Source organism: Vicia villosa, linkage group LG6, assembly GCF_029867415.1.
Source record: "Vicia villosa cultivar HV-30 ecotype Madison, WI linkage group LG6, Vvil1.0, whole genome shotgun sequence".
NCBI classification, from domain to species: Eukaryota; Viridiplantae; Streptophyta; class Magnoliopsida; order Fabales; family Fabaceae; genus Vicia; species Vicia villosa.
In genome coordinates, this window is record NC_081185.1 from 164,243,943 (window position 1) to 164,259,033 (window position 15,091).

Sequence of the window (15,091 nt, forward strand, 5' to 3'; positions counted from 1 at the left end):
CACTTATACATATGTCATTAGATAACCTCCAACTACACATTACACTTTCCAATCTTATTAATCACATATCCCCACAAATCACAACTAACTTCTCATAACTCATATTACTCTGCCTTCTTCCTCTTCCCATAACAGGCGAGAGTTCCCTCCTCATGCGTCTCTTCTTTCATTTTTCCGTACACGACTGAGTTCACCTATTTAGGCAGAGGTACCCAAGTCACGCGAAGTACCTCATACACTAGAGGCACCTGAGGCATCTCAAACCCAAGAGACAGCGGCGGCACCTGAGACATCCTAGAACCAGAGGACACTAGAGGCACCTCGGAGTTTTTTAGGAGACCCATCAGACTTATCATTGCTGCCTCTTTACCCGTAATGATTCATTTGAAGTTGTGTTTGTTGTAATATTAAATTTTGTTTGTTGGAATCATTCTTATTAAACTATGTATGCAGGAATGTGATCCGCTAAAATTCATCAACCATGGGTGAAAAATTACAAGCCTTATTCCTCCTAACGATTAGTGGTTTCAAGAAGTTTTGTAGTTATCCGAGATGCGGGATTTGTACAAGACCGGTAGAGAGATGACGCACAAAGACGCCATCATTTCATCTAATACATGGTGAGATGTCTATCACACTGGATGATGTCTCGTGTCTGCTGCAACTTTCGATTAAGGGGAAACTTTTAGATCATGAGAAGATTACCAATGACAAGGCACTAAGTTGGTGGTAGACAACCTAGGAGTTGACTCAAAGGCTACCATGGAGGAGTTTGATTTCACCCGAGGGGCTCGTACTAGGTTTAGTTTCTTGAAGAATGTGTTTACAAATGAGATACTGAGAGCACAACAAGTTTTTGGTGATAATGAGCAAGTACGACACCATAGAACAAAAATACCTATTGGATTTGGTTGGCACTGTCATTTTTGTGAACAAGAGTACCACTTATATAAATGTCATCTACTTGCAGTACTTCGAGGACTTTCAGCGAATATATGAGTACAACTAAGGCCGCTTGTTTGGTCTACTTGTACTCTAAGTCATTTGAAGGTTGTGTGTAGAAGACGAGATAGGTGATGGGCAGTATCACACTTTTGATGGTATAATTTATTGGTCTTTTACTGCTTGTGTTTTATTAAATTATTGCAATGCTGTTACTAACTAATGATTTATGTGTTCCATCACTTTTCAGGCTTGGATCCTCCAACAATTCCCAAGCATCTCCGGTCGGTCGTGTCTACTGACTTATACTGAAGTTATGCCACGTGCTTCTGCATTCTCCCCACTTAGAGGGAACTAGGCGACAGAGTCATTCAGAGTGTATATTGACTGCTTAATTGTAGAGGATATACACTTTCATTGTTACGTCGATCACCATGAGACGATTTCTTTAGACGACATAGTCTTATACTCGAGATGGTTGGCTTGCAGATCACGTTTGAAGTTTCCTCATATGCCTGAGTATGTCATGCGTCAGTTCGGCTATTTGCAGTACATTCCCAAAGATCCTTATGTGTTTGCTCCTCCCATTGTGAAACGTAGAGATATGAATGCTATGTTTGATGATTATGTCAGATTAAACATAGAGTATCATAGCTGAGAGCGAATAGAGCTATGTAGATAGTTATATTTGAAGATTCTTCCAAGTGTCGCATTCTTATATGGTACATGATGCTCCAGGAGATCCACCGAGGTCAGCTCATCCAGGGATATTAAAGGGGGAGCAAGCTAGGGCATATCATGTTGTTGATGTGTTGCCTAGATGACGTCGTATTATAGAGGATGAGCAGACAAGTATTGATGGTAACTCTTTTTGGATGGCTGTGAGGCGAGGGGCGTTGTAAATGTTATGATGGCAGAGGCTTGGGAGGCACTGCAGTATAGGAGGCAGCGTAGAAACAGGAGGGCACGAGGTCAAGGTCGAATCCATCATACGCGGTATTATAGTACTTGTACCCTTGATATACTTTAGATTGGATTTTATGTATCGATTTCGTTATAAATCTTGGATTGGATTTATGTACTCTTGACTTATAACTTTATATATGTCATTTTTTTCATAGTCTTAGTATTGTTGAATCATAGTATATCTTCTGACTATTTGATATGAGAATCACTTAAAATTTACTGTGTGCACTGGATACAGAGATATATCTCCAAATGCTTTACGTAGATATATCTCTGAAACAATCTAACATTTAACAAATAAATGTTCGTACAAAGTAGGGGTGGCCCTGAGCACGGGCTCGTGGGGCGGGAGCCCAGGGCCTCAGAATTTTAGGGGCACCAAATGTATTTTTCTTACCCCTACATATATTAAAAGAGAATTTTCTATTACAAAAACATTTGCTAGAAATTTTTTTAAAAAAATACTGGTTAACAAAATTATAAGGGCACTACAAAGTTAAAATTAATAAAAGAATGTAATTTCTCATAAATAAAATATAAAAAAAATCAATTAATTCCTCTAAAATAATATTAATTAACTTATCCATAATTTTAGCAACTACAGAGTTTAATTGAGGCACTAAAATTAAAATAATGATATAGAAAATATTTTATATTATTGATCCCAAAATTAAGAGTGAACTACTTCAACTACCTGAACAAGATAATAATCTCAAAATTAAGAGTGAAGTCGAATCCTTAGCAACTCATGGAATTAGAAACTTTAAACTTTTAGTAGCTATGATTATTTGGTAGCTGAATTTTGAGTCTGCTGAAGAGTCTTTTCGAAATCATGATTTCTTATATAATGTAGATCAAACAATAGGCTCACTTGATAGAAGATTTAAGCAGTATAGCACATGAAAATAATTTTTTAGATTTTTGTTTAGTATTGAAAGGCTTAGATCATAAATAATTTTGTTTGAAGAACCGAAACTTATTAGAGAAGTGTTAATAGTTGAATCAAAATTAAGCTATATAATATTGAGTTCTTCAAAGACTTTTAATTGTTTTCCTAATGCATGCATATATTATAGAGGATTATTGACTAAATAGTCAATAATCTTAAAGGCTAAGAGGATGATATTTAAATAATTTTAAAGGCTTGGTCAATTTTTTTATAGGAAAAAGGACCGGATCAAGAAGAAGAATAATAAGACTCTTTATAGTGGTTTATGTTTTGATGTAGTATAAACATTGATTGAAAGATCCATATTTCTATTCTTTGTGGACAATATCAAATGAAAATATATTTTTTATCCAATTATTTCTTTTATCTTTATGTATTTCTTGTTAAAAAAATTATAGGGGCATCACTCTTTTGATTCGCCCAAGACACCAAAACTCAAAGGACCGGCCCTGGTACAAAGATGCATCTCCAAAATAATCTAACGTTTAATAACTAAAGATATGTTCGGAGATATATCTCCGAAAACTAAAATTCATTTTTGAAATTATATAGTATACTTTTCAGATGCATAAGATGGATTAAAAAATCCTCATAGTAATCCCCTTTTTCTATATATAATTTATGTTGGATTTGGGCTTTGATTTAGATTTCCACCGAAGTAAGTCTAGGCCCAACAAATAGTGACATTTCTTTTACCCCTAATAATTTATTTTTTAATTAATAAACCACCTGTAATAAACAGTTACAATACAATATGTACTGCATTGATCGAAGAATATTGGTATTGGTCTTGACTTGTTTAGAGATCCAAAATTCAAGCCACGAAATACCAAGTCCCCTAGACTCTCCTTTTTGCCCTTCTCAAAATGTCACTCATTTCGCATTCTTACATAATCTACGCAAGGTACATTATAAATGAAACAACATAGTTTTGCACTATTTATGTCAACAAACACCGTTTTTCTTTCACATTAAAAAAACACTAGTGTCTGTTAGCAATAGAGTATTACCATAAAAATGTTACAAAATTGGTTACTACTACTTCTACTACCCATCTTTCTCCACTCTTTTCCTATACTGATCCAAGGATCAGATCAACATGAAAGAAAGGTATACATTAGTGAAAGTGTTTATAACACCTAAACTCATCACTACTACTGCTGAAAAGAATTATTGATATAAGCAAGATTTTTAATTTCCGCTGCAAAAATGGTTATCGTGACGGTTGCAATGTGAATTGATGCCGTTACGGCTTAAATTTATTTTTTACTAGCGCACTATATATTTATCTTATGAGTCACATATCTTTTGTGCATCATACATTGCAATTGTAATCCGATATGTCTTGTTGGGGTTTGCACTTTGAAACAAGGGTTACAAGATTAATCTATGTTTGTTCTTACCCTCTTAATAATTTATGTGAATTTTGTGACTAATAAACAGCCATATATTGTATACATGGGAGCACTACCAGCTACAAGAACCTATACTACTATGCAACAACGCCACCATAACATGTTGGAGACTGCCATTGGAAAGTAATAATTCTCAATTCCAAATACATTTTATTACCTACATTAATTTATAATAATTATGAATAAATAATATGTATAAAAAAATTATACAGAAGTTTAATCAAAAAAACACAGATACAAACGCATACACCTAACACAAACACAGACACCACACAGACACTCTGGACACACCAATATCGATAAAAGTTTAAGAAAATAAATCAATTGGGCATAATCGGATATATTGTTGTCATGTTGGACAGGATAGTTACTACATGTGATGTCGCGTTGTAACATTTGCACAAATTTATATGTAGTTAAATAAGATTAAATTCTGATATAAGATGCTAATAACACTTCATCGATCATTATCTAAGTGATTGTTATTTTTCCGTTTTCCTGCAGCAAACAGTTAGCTAGAGAATCCAAAATACATAGTTATGGAAAGAGCTTCAATGGATTCGTTGCACGACTTTTGCCACATGAAGCACAGAAATTGCAAGGTACGGGAACAGAAAATTTTGTTGATTCAGTTGTCTCTTATATTTAGAACCGAAATAGATGCATATTATTTAATTGAATGCAGAGGAGGAGAATGTGGTATCTGTGTTTAGAAATACATACCATAAATTACATACAACAAGGTCATGGGATTTCATGGGAATGCCCCTGAAAGTGAAGAGAAACAGCAATATAGAAAGTCACATCATTGTCGGCGTGCTAGACACAGGTATATATAAATTAAATTAACATTTCTCTAAGATTTATAGTAAATAAATGATGAAATATGTAAACAGGTATTTGGGTTGATTGTCCCAGTTTCAATGACGAGGGGTTAGGACCGCCCCCGCGTAGATGGAAAGGAAAGTGTGTAACGGGAGCCAACTTCACTGGCTGCAACAAGTATCCTTCTACTTCTAATTCTATCAGTAGAGTAACCCAAAGTTGAGATATTGTACTGCTTGTATGCAAGGTTGATTTGATTTAAACTTGTTTTCTTGCGCAGCAAGGTAATAGGAGCAAAATACTTCAACCTCGACCCAACTGGTCCAGTCATCCCAAACCCGAGTCCCGTGGATGATCAGGGCCATGGAACTCACACGTCATCGACAGTGGCCGGATCAGTGGTGAGGGATGCGAGTTTTTACGGCATTGGCGAAGGCAATGCACGCGGCGGTGTCCCATCAGCACGCATAGCAATGTACAAGGTTTGTTGGAGCGTTGGGTGCAGTGACATGGACATGCTTGCTGCTTTTGATGAAGCCATTGCTGATGGTGTCAACCTCATATCAGTGTCTATTGGGGGTCCCTCACGTCAGTTTTTCTCGGACCCAATTGCTATTGGAGCATTTCATGCTATGAGAAGAGGTGTTCTCACTTCTTGCTCGGCTGGAAATGATGGTCCTCGACCTACGTCGGTTGAGAATGTTGCTCCTTGGATTATGACTGTTGCTGCTTCCACTATTGATAGACAGTTTACAACACAAGTAGACTTCGGTGATGGAAAGAGTGTTACGGTAAGTAACTATAAGAACTAAAACCAAAAGACCTTTGTATATTTAAATCAAAACAAATAAAAGGTTAACTCCTTACGATGTTACAAATTAGGGACTATCGATCAATACCTTTTCCCCTGAGAAAAAGATGTACCCCCTGACTAGTGGACTTCTTGCTGCTAACGTTAGTGGAGATGAGTATAGCAATCCTAGGTACTGTTATTATCCTTAATTTCTTACTATATTTTATAACTTCTTGAGAAGATTATGATGTTTTGAGGTGATGATGATGGTTATGATGTAGTGCTTGTGATTATGGGTCTCTAAGCAAGGATAAGGTGATGGGAAGGATAGTGTATTGTGCTGGGGGTTCAGGCCACCAGGACGTAATAATTAAGGAGTTAGGAGGAGCAGGAATCATTATAGGAGATGAAGATCAAGAAGATGGTTCCTCCACAACAGTAATTGCAGGAGCAGTTGTTGATATGAATACAGTAGGCAAAAACATTGAAACCTATATTAATTCCACTAAGTAAACTCTTTCACTCTCCTTTTCACTATACCGTAACTGAGTAATCTGATCATTTTTGGAAAGTAAAGTAACTAACCAGAAGAAATATCTGCCTGATTTCAAATCTAGGAATCCTCAAGCTGTGATATACAAATCAGCAAGTACGAAAGTCCCTGCTCCATATCTTGCTTCTTTTTCATCTAGAGGTCCACAACATATCAATCGTAACATCCTCAAGGTGATTGATTTTCTCTCTTTGTTACTTACTCCCTTGTGTTGTTTCCATTTCACTTGTCCTCTAAAATGTTAAAATTTTATGTGAAGCCTGACTTGGCTGCCCCGGGATTGGACATACTGGCGGCTTATTCCAAATTGACATCAGTAACCGGGTATGCTGAAGACACGCGTCATAATGTTTTTAACATAATATCAGGAACATCCATGGCTTGTCCCCATGCAGCTGCTGCTGCTGCTTATGTTAAATCCTTTCATCCCGACTGGACTCCTGCAGCAATTAAATCTGCCCTCATGACCACTGGTAAGGCAATTGTGGTCGCATCAGCCGTATTTGGCAATATCAAGGATCATAAAGTGACTTTTTTTATAACTAAGACAAATTTTCAAAGTATATAACAAAATTCATTTCAAATCTAACATTTTCGTCTCTTTGATTCAGCAACTCCTATGAAAGTCAAAGCCAACGACAGTTTCACAGAACTGGGAATAGGCTCGGGACAGATTAGCCCAGTAAAAGCATTGCATCCTGGTCTAGTTTATGACATTAGAATGAACTCCTATATTGCCTTCCTTTGCAAGGAAGGATACAACAGTACAAACATTGGTATCCTGATTGGAATCAAGAGTTTCGATTGCTCCAGAGTTAAACCAGCAATAGGCACTGATGGAATCAACTACCCTACTATGCATATTCAGCTCCTGAGTGCCAGTTCTAATATCTCTGCAGTTTTTTACAGGACAGTAAAAAATGTAGGATACGGAGCTTCAACATACAAGGCTAAAGTCACAGCACCTAAGGGTCTTTCTGTGGAGGTTATCCCAAATACATTGACGTTTACTCAGTTGCACCAAGAACTGTCATTTAAGGTTGTCCTGAACGGGCCTCCAATGCCGCCGGAGACACTGATATTATCTGCATTACTCGAATGGAATGACTCTAAACACAATGTTAGAAGTCCAATAGTTGTCGTTAGGCCATCATTGTGATACAAAAACCCGAATTGGACATATTTCATATCCTAGGAATTTAAGTTCAGGAGGTTTATTCATATTGTGTACATCTAAGTCTGCTATTTGCTTTAGCTTAATGAAAAAGAAATTTAGTCGCACTTAGTACTAGTAATGAACAATAGTTTGTATCGATATACTTGGGGCTAGAAAAAGTTGTAGGGTCAAAGTTTTCCATAAACATGAAGAATGCATTAAACAGTAAGAGAAAAAAGTACAGGATGACAACCAAGCGCATGCACTAAAACCTGGTTCACTGTATTTTAAGCTCAATACCAACAATTTCTATTTCAGTTGAATGAAATTTTCAATTCTCAAGTAACAGTTAGAAGTATATAATTTACAAGGTTATCCTTATACAGCATATTGTACACCCAATTTATGGGATTAAAGTGCTCAGAGATACCCTACAAAGTTGAAGAATCCGGATAGTAATAACTCTTAAATAAAAAAGTTGTTCCACTTGACAATGGAAGTAAAAAAAGCAAGATGATTTCAGAAAAACCTAACTTTCCCACTATCACTGCTATATACATGATTTGGAATTCAATACCCTTCCAAGGCTCGTAAGTGAATTCGGTCTCATGTACCCTCTCCTCAATTTCACCAAATTTCTTTTCTATCAAACCATAAGCAGGTGCAAAAGCTGATAATTGGTTAACTGAGAAATCAACACTCCATCCGGCGGCTTTGGTTACTTTTTAGTTTTGTTAGTTCCTTTCTCCTCTTTCGTGCCTCTGCCGCAGCAACTGCATCTACTAGATTTTTTCCTGGGCATATGAACTGTTCTTGTTTCTTTTCCAGTGAAGAAACTGTTGAAGATACCTTGGTGTTGGAAGCCAAATTTAACTGAAGCTCGGGTTCTTGCTTGACTACAGAAGCATGTCCATTACAATCAAATGCAGGTCTATGGAAATTTTCTATATTGTGACATCTTTTTTTCTGCTCAACTCCATCCAAAGAAAAACATGGAGTGGTGTGACCAGGATCACTACTAGATCTGGATTTGGTCCACTCAGTAGATTCTGTTTTCAATTTGATAGGTACAGTTGCATGACAATCCCTATTTCCTGCTCTATTTAAGGATAAACTAGTACTGCATTGTTCATCTAGAGGAAGATTATCTTGTTTATCTTCTACACAACTGGAAGCCGATGGTTGTCCATTTCCAATATCCGGAGGAGGGTATAACCAAGGACATTGAAACATGTACAATAGATTTTGTGTTCGATTGTCATTTATAAGGTTATCTTGCTTGTGAGGAGATTCAGACTCAGAAGAACATGGTTCGTATACATGTGATGGAATGGCAATGGAGTTAAATGGTGTATGAACTTGATTAGAAGATTGAAAGATGGAGGGCCAAAATAATTGTCTAACCGGAAAATGGTTACAACGAAACCATGGACTATTACCAGACATAGGTGCTACCTCGGCCATAGATAACTCCTGCTCAACAGGAGTTTTTTCCAGTTTCGTGTTTATTGACTTAGATACCTACAAACAGAAGCAAATGTCATTTTTCATGTAATTATTTACTTTTGAAAACAAGAAGAGTTATACCATACTTAAGGATTTCTTCCTGAGCAAAACATCTTACTTGTGCTTTTAATAGCTTATTTGTAGTCTCTAAAGACTGATACTCTTTCAAAGCCAGTTCCTTCTTCTTTTCACCAGAAATGCCACAACAGAGTGAATGATTAGAAAATATCAAAGAGATGAAATTAAGTTAGAAGCAATAATATCTAAAATAGATGCACCATACAGATAAGCAAAGCAAAATAAAGAGGAAGAAAGTATAAAAGGAAGACAAAAAAAGTAGCTTCGTTATAAGAAGGAAGTAAGGAACGACTATTGAAACGTACTCTCTTTAGGTTTTCATTTTCCAGCACTAACGAGGCAGCTTTTCTGCTTAACTCCTCACTCAGAGCCTGAAGCATTTCATAAAAAAGAAATAAAATCTGCTCAATATTTGAATGAGAAATCACTCAGCCAGAACAATGATAAATTGGTATATATTATCGGGACTAATTGAATGTTGATTACGCCTTTTTTGTTGTACTGAAGTCCTAAACTTTTTTATGCAAAGGCTTAATTACAATAAAATTAAGTTTTTAAAAATAAGAGAGAACCAAACACAGCAATTGTTGCAAAGTGGGCATAGTGATATAGTGATACAGGTATTACCATACTTGGATCAAAAATTAAGACTACAGATTTACTGTCAAATTCTGCATTTTGGTATTAAAACCAAATTCCTATGCTGGTTGCCTGACTCTTGATATAATCAAAATAGGACTTGTTGCTATTAACATGCACTGTGAGAAACTATATGCTTAACCTCATTGGCTTTGGCATGGCATATAAAAAACCGGTGACTAGAGGCAAACTGGGACTGGACTATTCTACAAGTTTCATGGATGTTATAAAACATGATGTTCTAGGACCATGGAAACTTTCATTTTCTACAAGAAAAGCTTAAATAATCATCCAACTAATTGGTACATTGTCAATAAGCAATGCCCAATTAACAACAATATCAGGGAGGGAGCAAATAATTAATGACCCAATTAATCTGATGACGCCTAGGTAGAGGTGGTGATCATTAGCACAAACAATGTAAGTCAATCCACAAACAAATTATGTGGTTAATAAAAAAGTATAAAAGTAAAGACTTCTAGTCAACAAAACACACCAAACATGTGCAGGTGCAAATTTGGTTTAGATTTTGGACTATCCATAAGCAAACCTAAAAATCGGTGAACTTCTGCCAATATAAATACCTGCCTGCGGCGAATTGTCTGCCTAGCGGACTCTCTATTAGCCAATACCCTTCGTATCCTCCGTGCTTCTTTTTCTTCCTGAACAAAAACACAGTAAATTACAAGTACCCCAAGGAATTGAAGTAAAAGAAACTTCAGCCTCTCTTATACCTCTGTAAAATTACGTCTTGACGACTTGTTGCAGTGATTAGTCTTAGATAAATCAGCATCCTGCTCCAACTTAATGTTTCTTAAGCAGTCATTTTGTTGAATCCTTTCTGTTTCGATCGATGTAGTGCTCGACATTTTTTCATCTTGCTGCTGACCTGCAACACCTTGGCCCTGCCATAATAAATTAAATAATTTCTAAATTCCTCCATAAAATGTTTCAACGATCGGAGATACTCCTTTATACTCCATTAACCATAATTTTTAGATGTTGAAACTTAAAATAACATTCCATTAATAATCCAAATTGTGTCAATCAAACGTATATGATTTTCAAATATACAAAATATCTATTAATTAACCACGATTTCTGCTCAACTATATACATGAAAATCATAGTTGATGAACGTTTAAAATTGTAGTTGATAAGTTATATAATAAGTTGAACTATAGTAATTTAAATATTTATTATATTATATGCGTAGTAGTTGACAAGATATAGTATAATTCAACATCAAATCCACAATAGTATAATAATAATAAGTTGAACTATAGTAATTTAAGTTAAGCAAGAAAATTACCGAACTAGGCGGAGGAGGATCCGAGTGAGGAATCGGTGAGTCGAGGTTGAATCGGTTGTTGCAGGAATTATCGGTGGAATGAGTAGTGTGGCGGCGCATTGCTAATCGGGAAAAGTAAGCTAGAGTCTCCGCCGCCTCAATCTCGTCGGACGGAGAGGAAGAAGAAGAGGAGGATGAAGAAGTAGGGGAGAGAGAAGAAGAAGCTGAAGCATAGCGTTTCTCTGATTCCATATTGGTCTAGAGAGAGAGGGGACGTGGTATGTAACCGTCGTAACGGAAGAGAGAAGAGGAAAGAATGAAGAGAAGGGAGTATTACATTTACATTAGTCAGCAAGAGAGTGGTTAGAGAAGGAAGCAATAGCATGATAGGTGAAGAAGGCCACACAGATAGTGAATGATTGCCACATGTCATGGTTGATGAAATGTTGACCAGTTTCGTAATAAGCAAACCATGTATGTTTGATTGCCACGTTTCGGGAATCATCCCCACGTAGCTGATTGGCCGCACTGCAAAAGTCGGCTTATTATCATTCATCATCCATGCTTGCCTATCTTTTATTTATTTTTTGGCATTTCTTTTAGGGTGAAGTCTAAGGTGAGGGCTCAATTAAGTCCCTCACGGTGAAACATCGAAGCATTATCGTCTGACTGAATCAACGATTTAGATTTGTTTAAAACTAAAATAAAGAAATTTATATATTTTCACACAATCTTTTCTCTACCTTTCTTCTCCGTGTAAATCTTCTTCTTTTCATTAACATGTGCCCTTGGGGCACAAGATAATTAGATATTTATAGAAAAAAATTCTTGGAACGCGTGCATTCAATGTATCGGAACTTTAAATATGACTTTATTGCATTTAATTACATTTAGTTTTTTCTAATTATAGTATCCTTAACATGTGCACTAAGGGCACATGTTAGCATGACCCTAAAAAAAATTATATATTTTCACACAATCTTTTCTCTACCTTTCTTCTCCGTGTAAATCTTCTTCTTTTCATTAAAAAATTGCAGAACATTAAAACAGTTACATCAATTTTAGGTTCTAAAATTTGTACATTTACACTTACAGGATAATCTAATCAAAAAGTTAAACACCCACAGTAATGAAAATGTTCTTCACAAGAGACCATCTTCTAACATTGAGATCAACAATCCCCTACATAAATCTATACAATAAGCCTTCACCTGCACAGGTTGTTTGCACAGGCTTTTTGAATATCTGGCAGGCGAGGAACAATTTAGTGTTTAAGAATGCAGTGCCAAACCCCCAACAAGTTGCTCACATCACCATGGAATCCGTGCTGGAGTGGCAGGTAGTAAGCAAAGCACCATCGAACAGGCCAAATGAAATCAGCATGGGCAACAATGCCAGTTCTTCCTGGTTTGTCCAGACCGATGCTGGATGTTTTGACAATGGTATTGTCTCTCTTGGTTGTGTGATAAAAGATCCTAACGACAAAGTGCTTACAGCCGCCTGCCAAAGAATTTCTAGTTTTGTAGATATTGCTACAGCAAAAATCATGGGAATCCTGTGGGCCATGCATATTGCCTTGGATCACAAGCTAGAAAATGTGATCTTTCAATCTGACGCCCTTGAAGTGATTGATTGCATAAATGGAGTTTCCTATTCAGCTGCACTGGAGTTACTTGTTAATGATTGTAGGCTTATGCTTTCGAAATTTAGGAATCCTGTTGTTGTTTATCTTAATAGAAGGTTTAATATTGATGCACACCATTTGGTGCATGTAGGTAAAAGACTTGGTACTATGTCTTGGTCTGGTGAAATTCCCTCTGTTGAGGAACCAGTTGTTTGTACTGCCAATTTGGCTTCTTTGGTAATCTAAGTTTCTTTTACCCTCAAAAAAAAAATTATTGTCTCCATGAGAAAATTTAAGACATTTTCTACATTGCTCTTTTCTAAAATCTTAAACTTTATGGTTGGTTGTAGGAAGAAAACTTGTTTCATAGAAGACGACGATGGTTTAACTTCAATTACAGACAATTAACTATCTTATATCTTCTAATCCCATTTTAGTTTTGTGTTAAGAATTAAGGGTTGGTCCCTTCTATATTGAAGAAGACAAATCTATTATCTAGTATTTTAATTTCCATTTTAGAAGACAATTAACTATCTTATATCTTCTAATCCCATTTTAGTTTTGTGTTAAGAATTAAGGGTTGGTCCCTTCTATATTGAAGAAGACAAATCTATTATCTAGTATTTTAATTTCCATTCACTATTTTTTTATTGGAAAATATACAAATGAAAAAAAGATGATAAGATCATATGTGGGGATGCGTAAAGAGTTTTAATTTTATATTAAATAAATCCAACCGTTAATTAAATCTAATGGTATTATTTAAATGTTTCACCGGTGAGGGATTTAATTGAACCCTCACCTTCTTTTAGATATAAAAAACAAAACTAAATATTAATGTGTATTTTAAATTTTATTTTTATTTGGCATTTTTTTTGTTTAGTATGGTTGAGGGTCACTTTATCAAGTGGATACATTTTTTTTATTGCACATGAGAGATCAATATATAATTTTTTCTATCAAATTCAGCGTCAATTATCATTGAACCAACTAACAATTAATTATTTGATATTTTTTTAGCGTAAAAATAAAAAAGTTTCTTAATTTAATTTAAAATTCAATTTATCCATTATGTTGCTTGAATGTTGATATAGTTGTGTATTGTTGATTCAAATTACTATGAGAAAATTAATTTTTTTAAAAATTATATTTATTATTTTAGAAAATACTATGAGTTTTTTTTTAAAATTTTTTGTAATTCAACAATAGTGTTAGAAAATAAAAAATGTCAAAGGTAAATAATATGGAAGTATTTTCATTGTTGGAACATGTTTTTCATGATTTGTCATTTTATTTGGAGCAGTTTGAGAATTATCTGTTTCACAATAAAACCTTCAATTCTTAATTCCACAAGTGGAGAACCTTCTATCAAATCTACGTATGCATATTTTTCTCATACTACCCGTCTATCAGAATATTTGTTGATTTAAGTGTCGATTTTCCTTCTGTTAAAAAATAAAATATTAATATGTATTTTTTATTAAACAGAGGGCTTTCGCCCAAAAAACACAACAAACCAATTATTCTAGGAAAAACACTCCACATAACATCTCTAACTATCATAACTTTCAGAAAAACAAGAGCAACTTCTCGAAACACCAATATGCATGTTATCTATTCTGGCCTTAGCTAAAGCATCGGCACAAGAATTAGCTTTTCTATATGTATGATCTACTGTCACTTCCTCAAACCATTTCATGAAATTATGAATTTGCTTAATCAAATCATAACCTTCCATGCCTTTATCTCCTTCATCTTCTATTGCTTTAACAATCGTCTTCGAATCCACACAAACTTCAACTTTCCTCCAATCAAGGTTCCTCGTTAATTTGAGGGTCTTCCTAAACGCCCTAAAATTTTACTCTCAAGCAACAGAGTAAGTTAGGGGTTATGATGAAATTTGGTGGTTACGTAATATTTACGATCAATTTTGGATGAAATCAATGGAATAATGAGTAAAAGTCATGCCAAAGTATGAAGAAGTGGGCGAAAATCTATCAAGAGGAAGAAATATGGACTTAGTGAAAATATTGAAAAAAAGGAAGAAAATATAAGAATTTAGCCTCTGGATTTCACGCGACCGTCATGTTGACATCGTCGGCGCGATGATGTCATATTACGGGCGCAATGCTTAGTGACGCAGGCGCGATGGCGTGATACTCTGACACACTGAATTTGCTATAAATAGGTTTTTTTTGCTACTTTTTAAGGGGTTCCAAATTTGACAGAGAAAGTGACAACTTATAGTTTTACAACAAGGATTTTAAGGGTTTTGGAAGTCATTGAAGATATTTTTGCTTCCTTGATTTTTCTGTCTTCTTCAGCTAAACTCATGGTAATTGTTACAAGCAATA

General features: G+C 35.4%; 2 protein-coding genes across 2 annotated transcripts; one reads left to right on the forward strand and one right to left on the reverse strand.

Annotated features, from left to right (window-relative positions):
• Positions 1-762: 762 nt before the first annotated feature.
• On the forward strand, positions 763-7,665 carry LOC131615236 (subtilisin-like protease SBT4.15). The gene is made up of 13 exons (XM_058886707.1): positions 763-910; positions 1,193-1,226; positions 1,432-1,570; positions 4,301-4,395; positions 4,777-4,874; positions 4,958-5,101; positions 5,169-5,274; positions 5,378-5,888; positions 5,980-6,080; positions 6,172-6,399; positions 6,508-6,616; positions 6,703-6,916; positions 7,055-7,665. The coding sequence occupies exons 1-13, from the start codon at positions 763-765 to the stop codon at positions 7,600-7,602; spliced, it is 2,475 nt and encodes an 824-aa protein (XP_058742690.1). The 3' UTR covers positions 7,603-7,665.
• Positions 7,666-7,922: 257 nt separating this feature from the next.
• LOC131610982 (light-inducible protein CPRF2) lies at positions 7,923-11,525 on the reverse strand. The gene is made up of 6 exons (XM_058883089.1): positions 11,135-11,525; positions 10,557-10,727; positions 10,407-10,484; positions 9,489-9,554; positions 9,224-9,289; positions 7,923-9,120 (listed from the first exon to the last, which is right to left on the reverse strand). The coding sequence occupies exons 1-6, from the start codon at positions 11,363-11,365 to the stop codon at positions 8,293-8,295; spliced, it is 1,440 nt and encodes a 479-aa protein (XP_058739072.1). The 5' UTR covers positions 11,366-11,525; the 3' UTR covers positions 7,923-8,292.
• Positions 11,526-15,091: the final 3,566 nt, after the last annotated feature.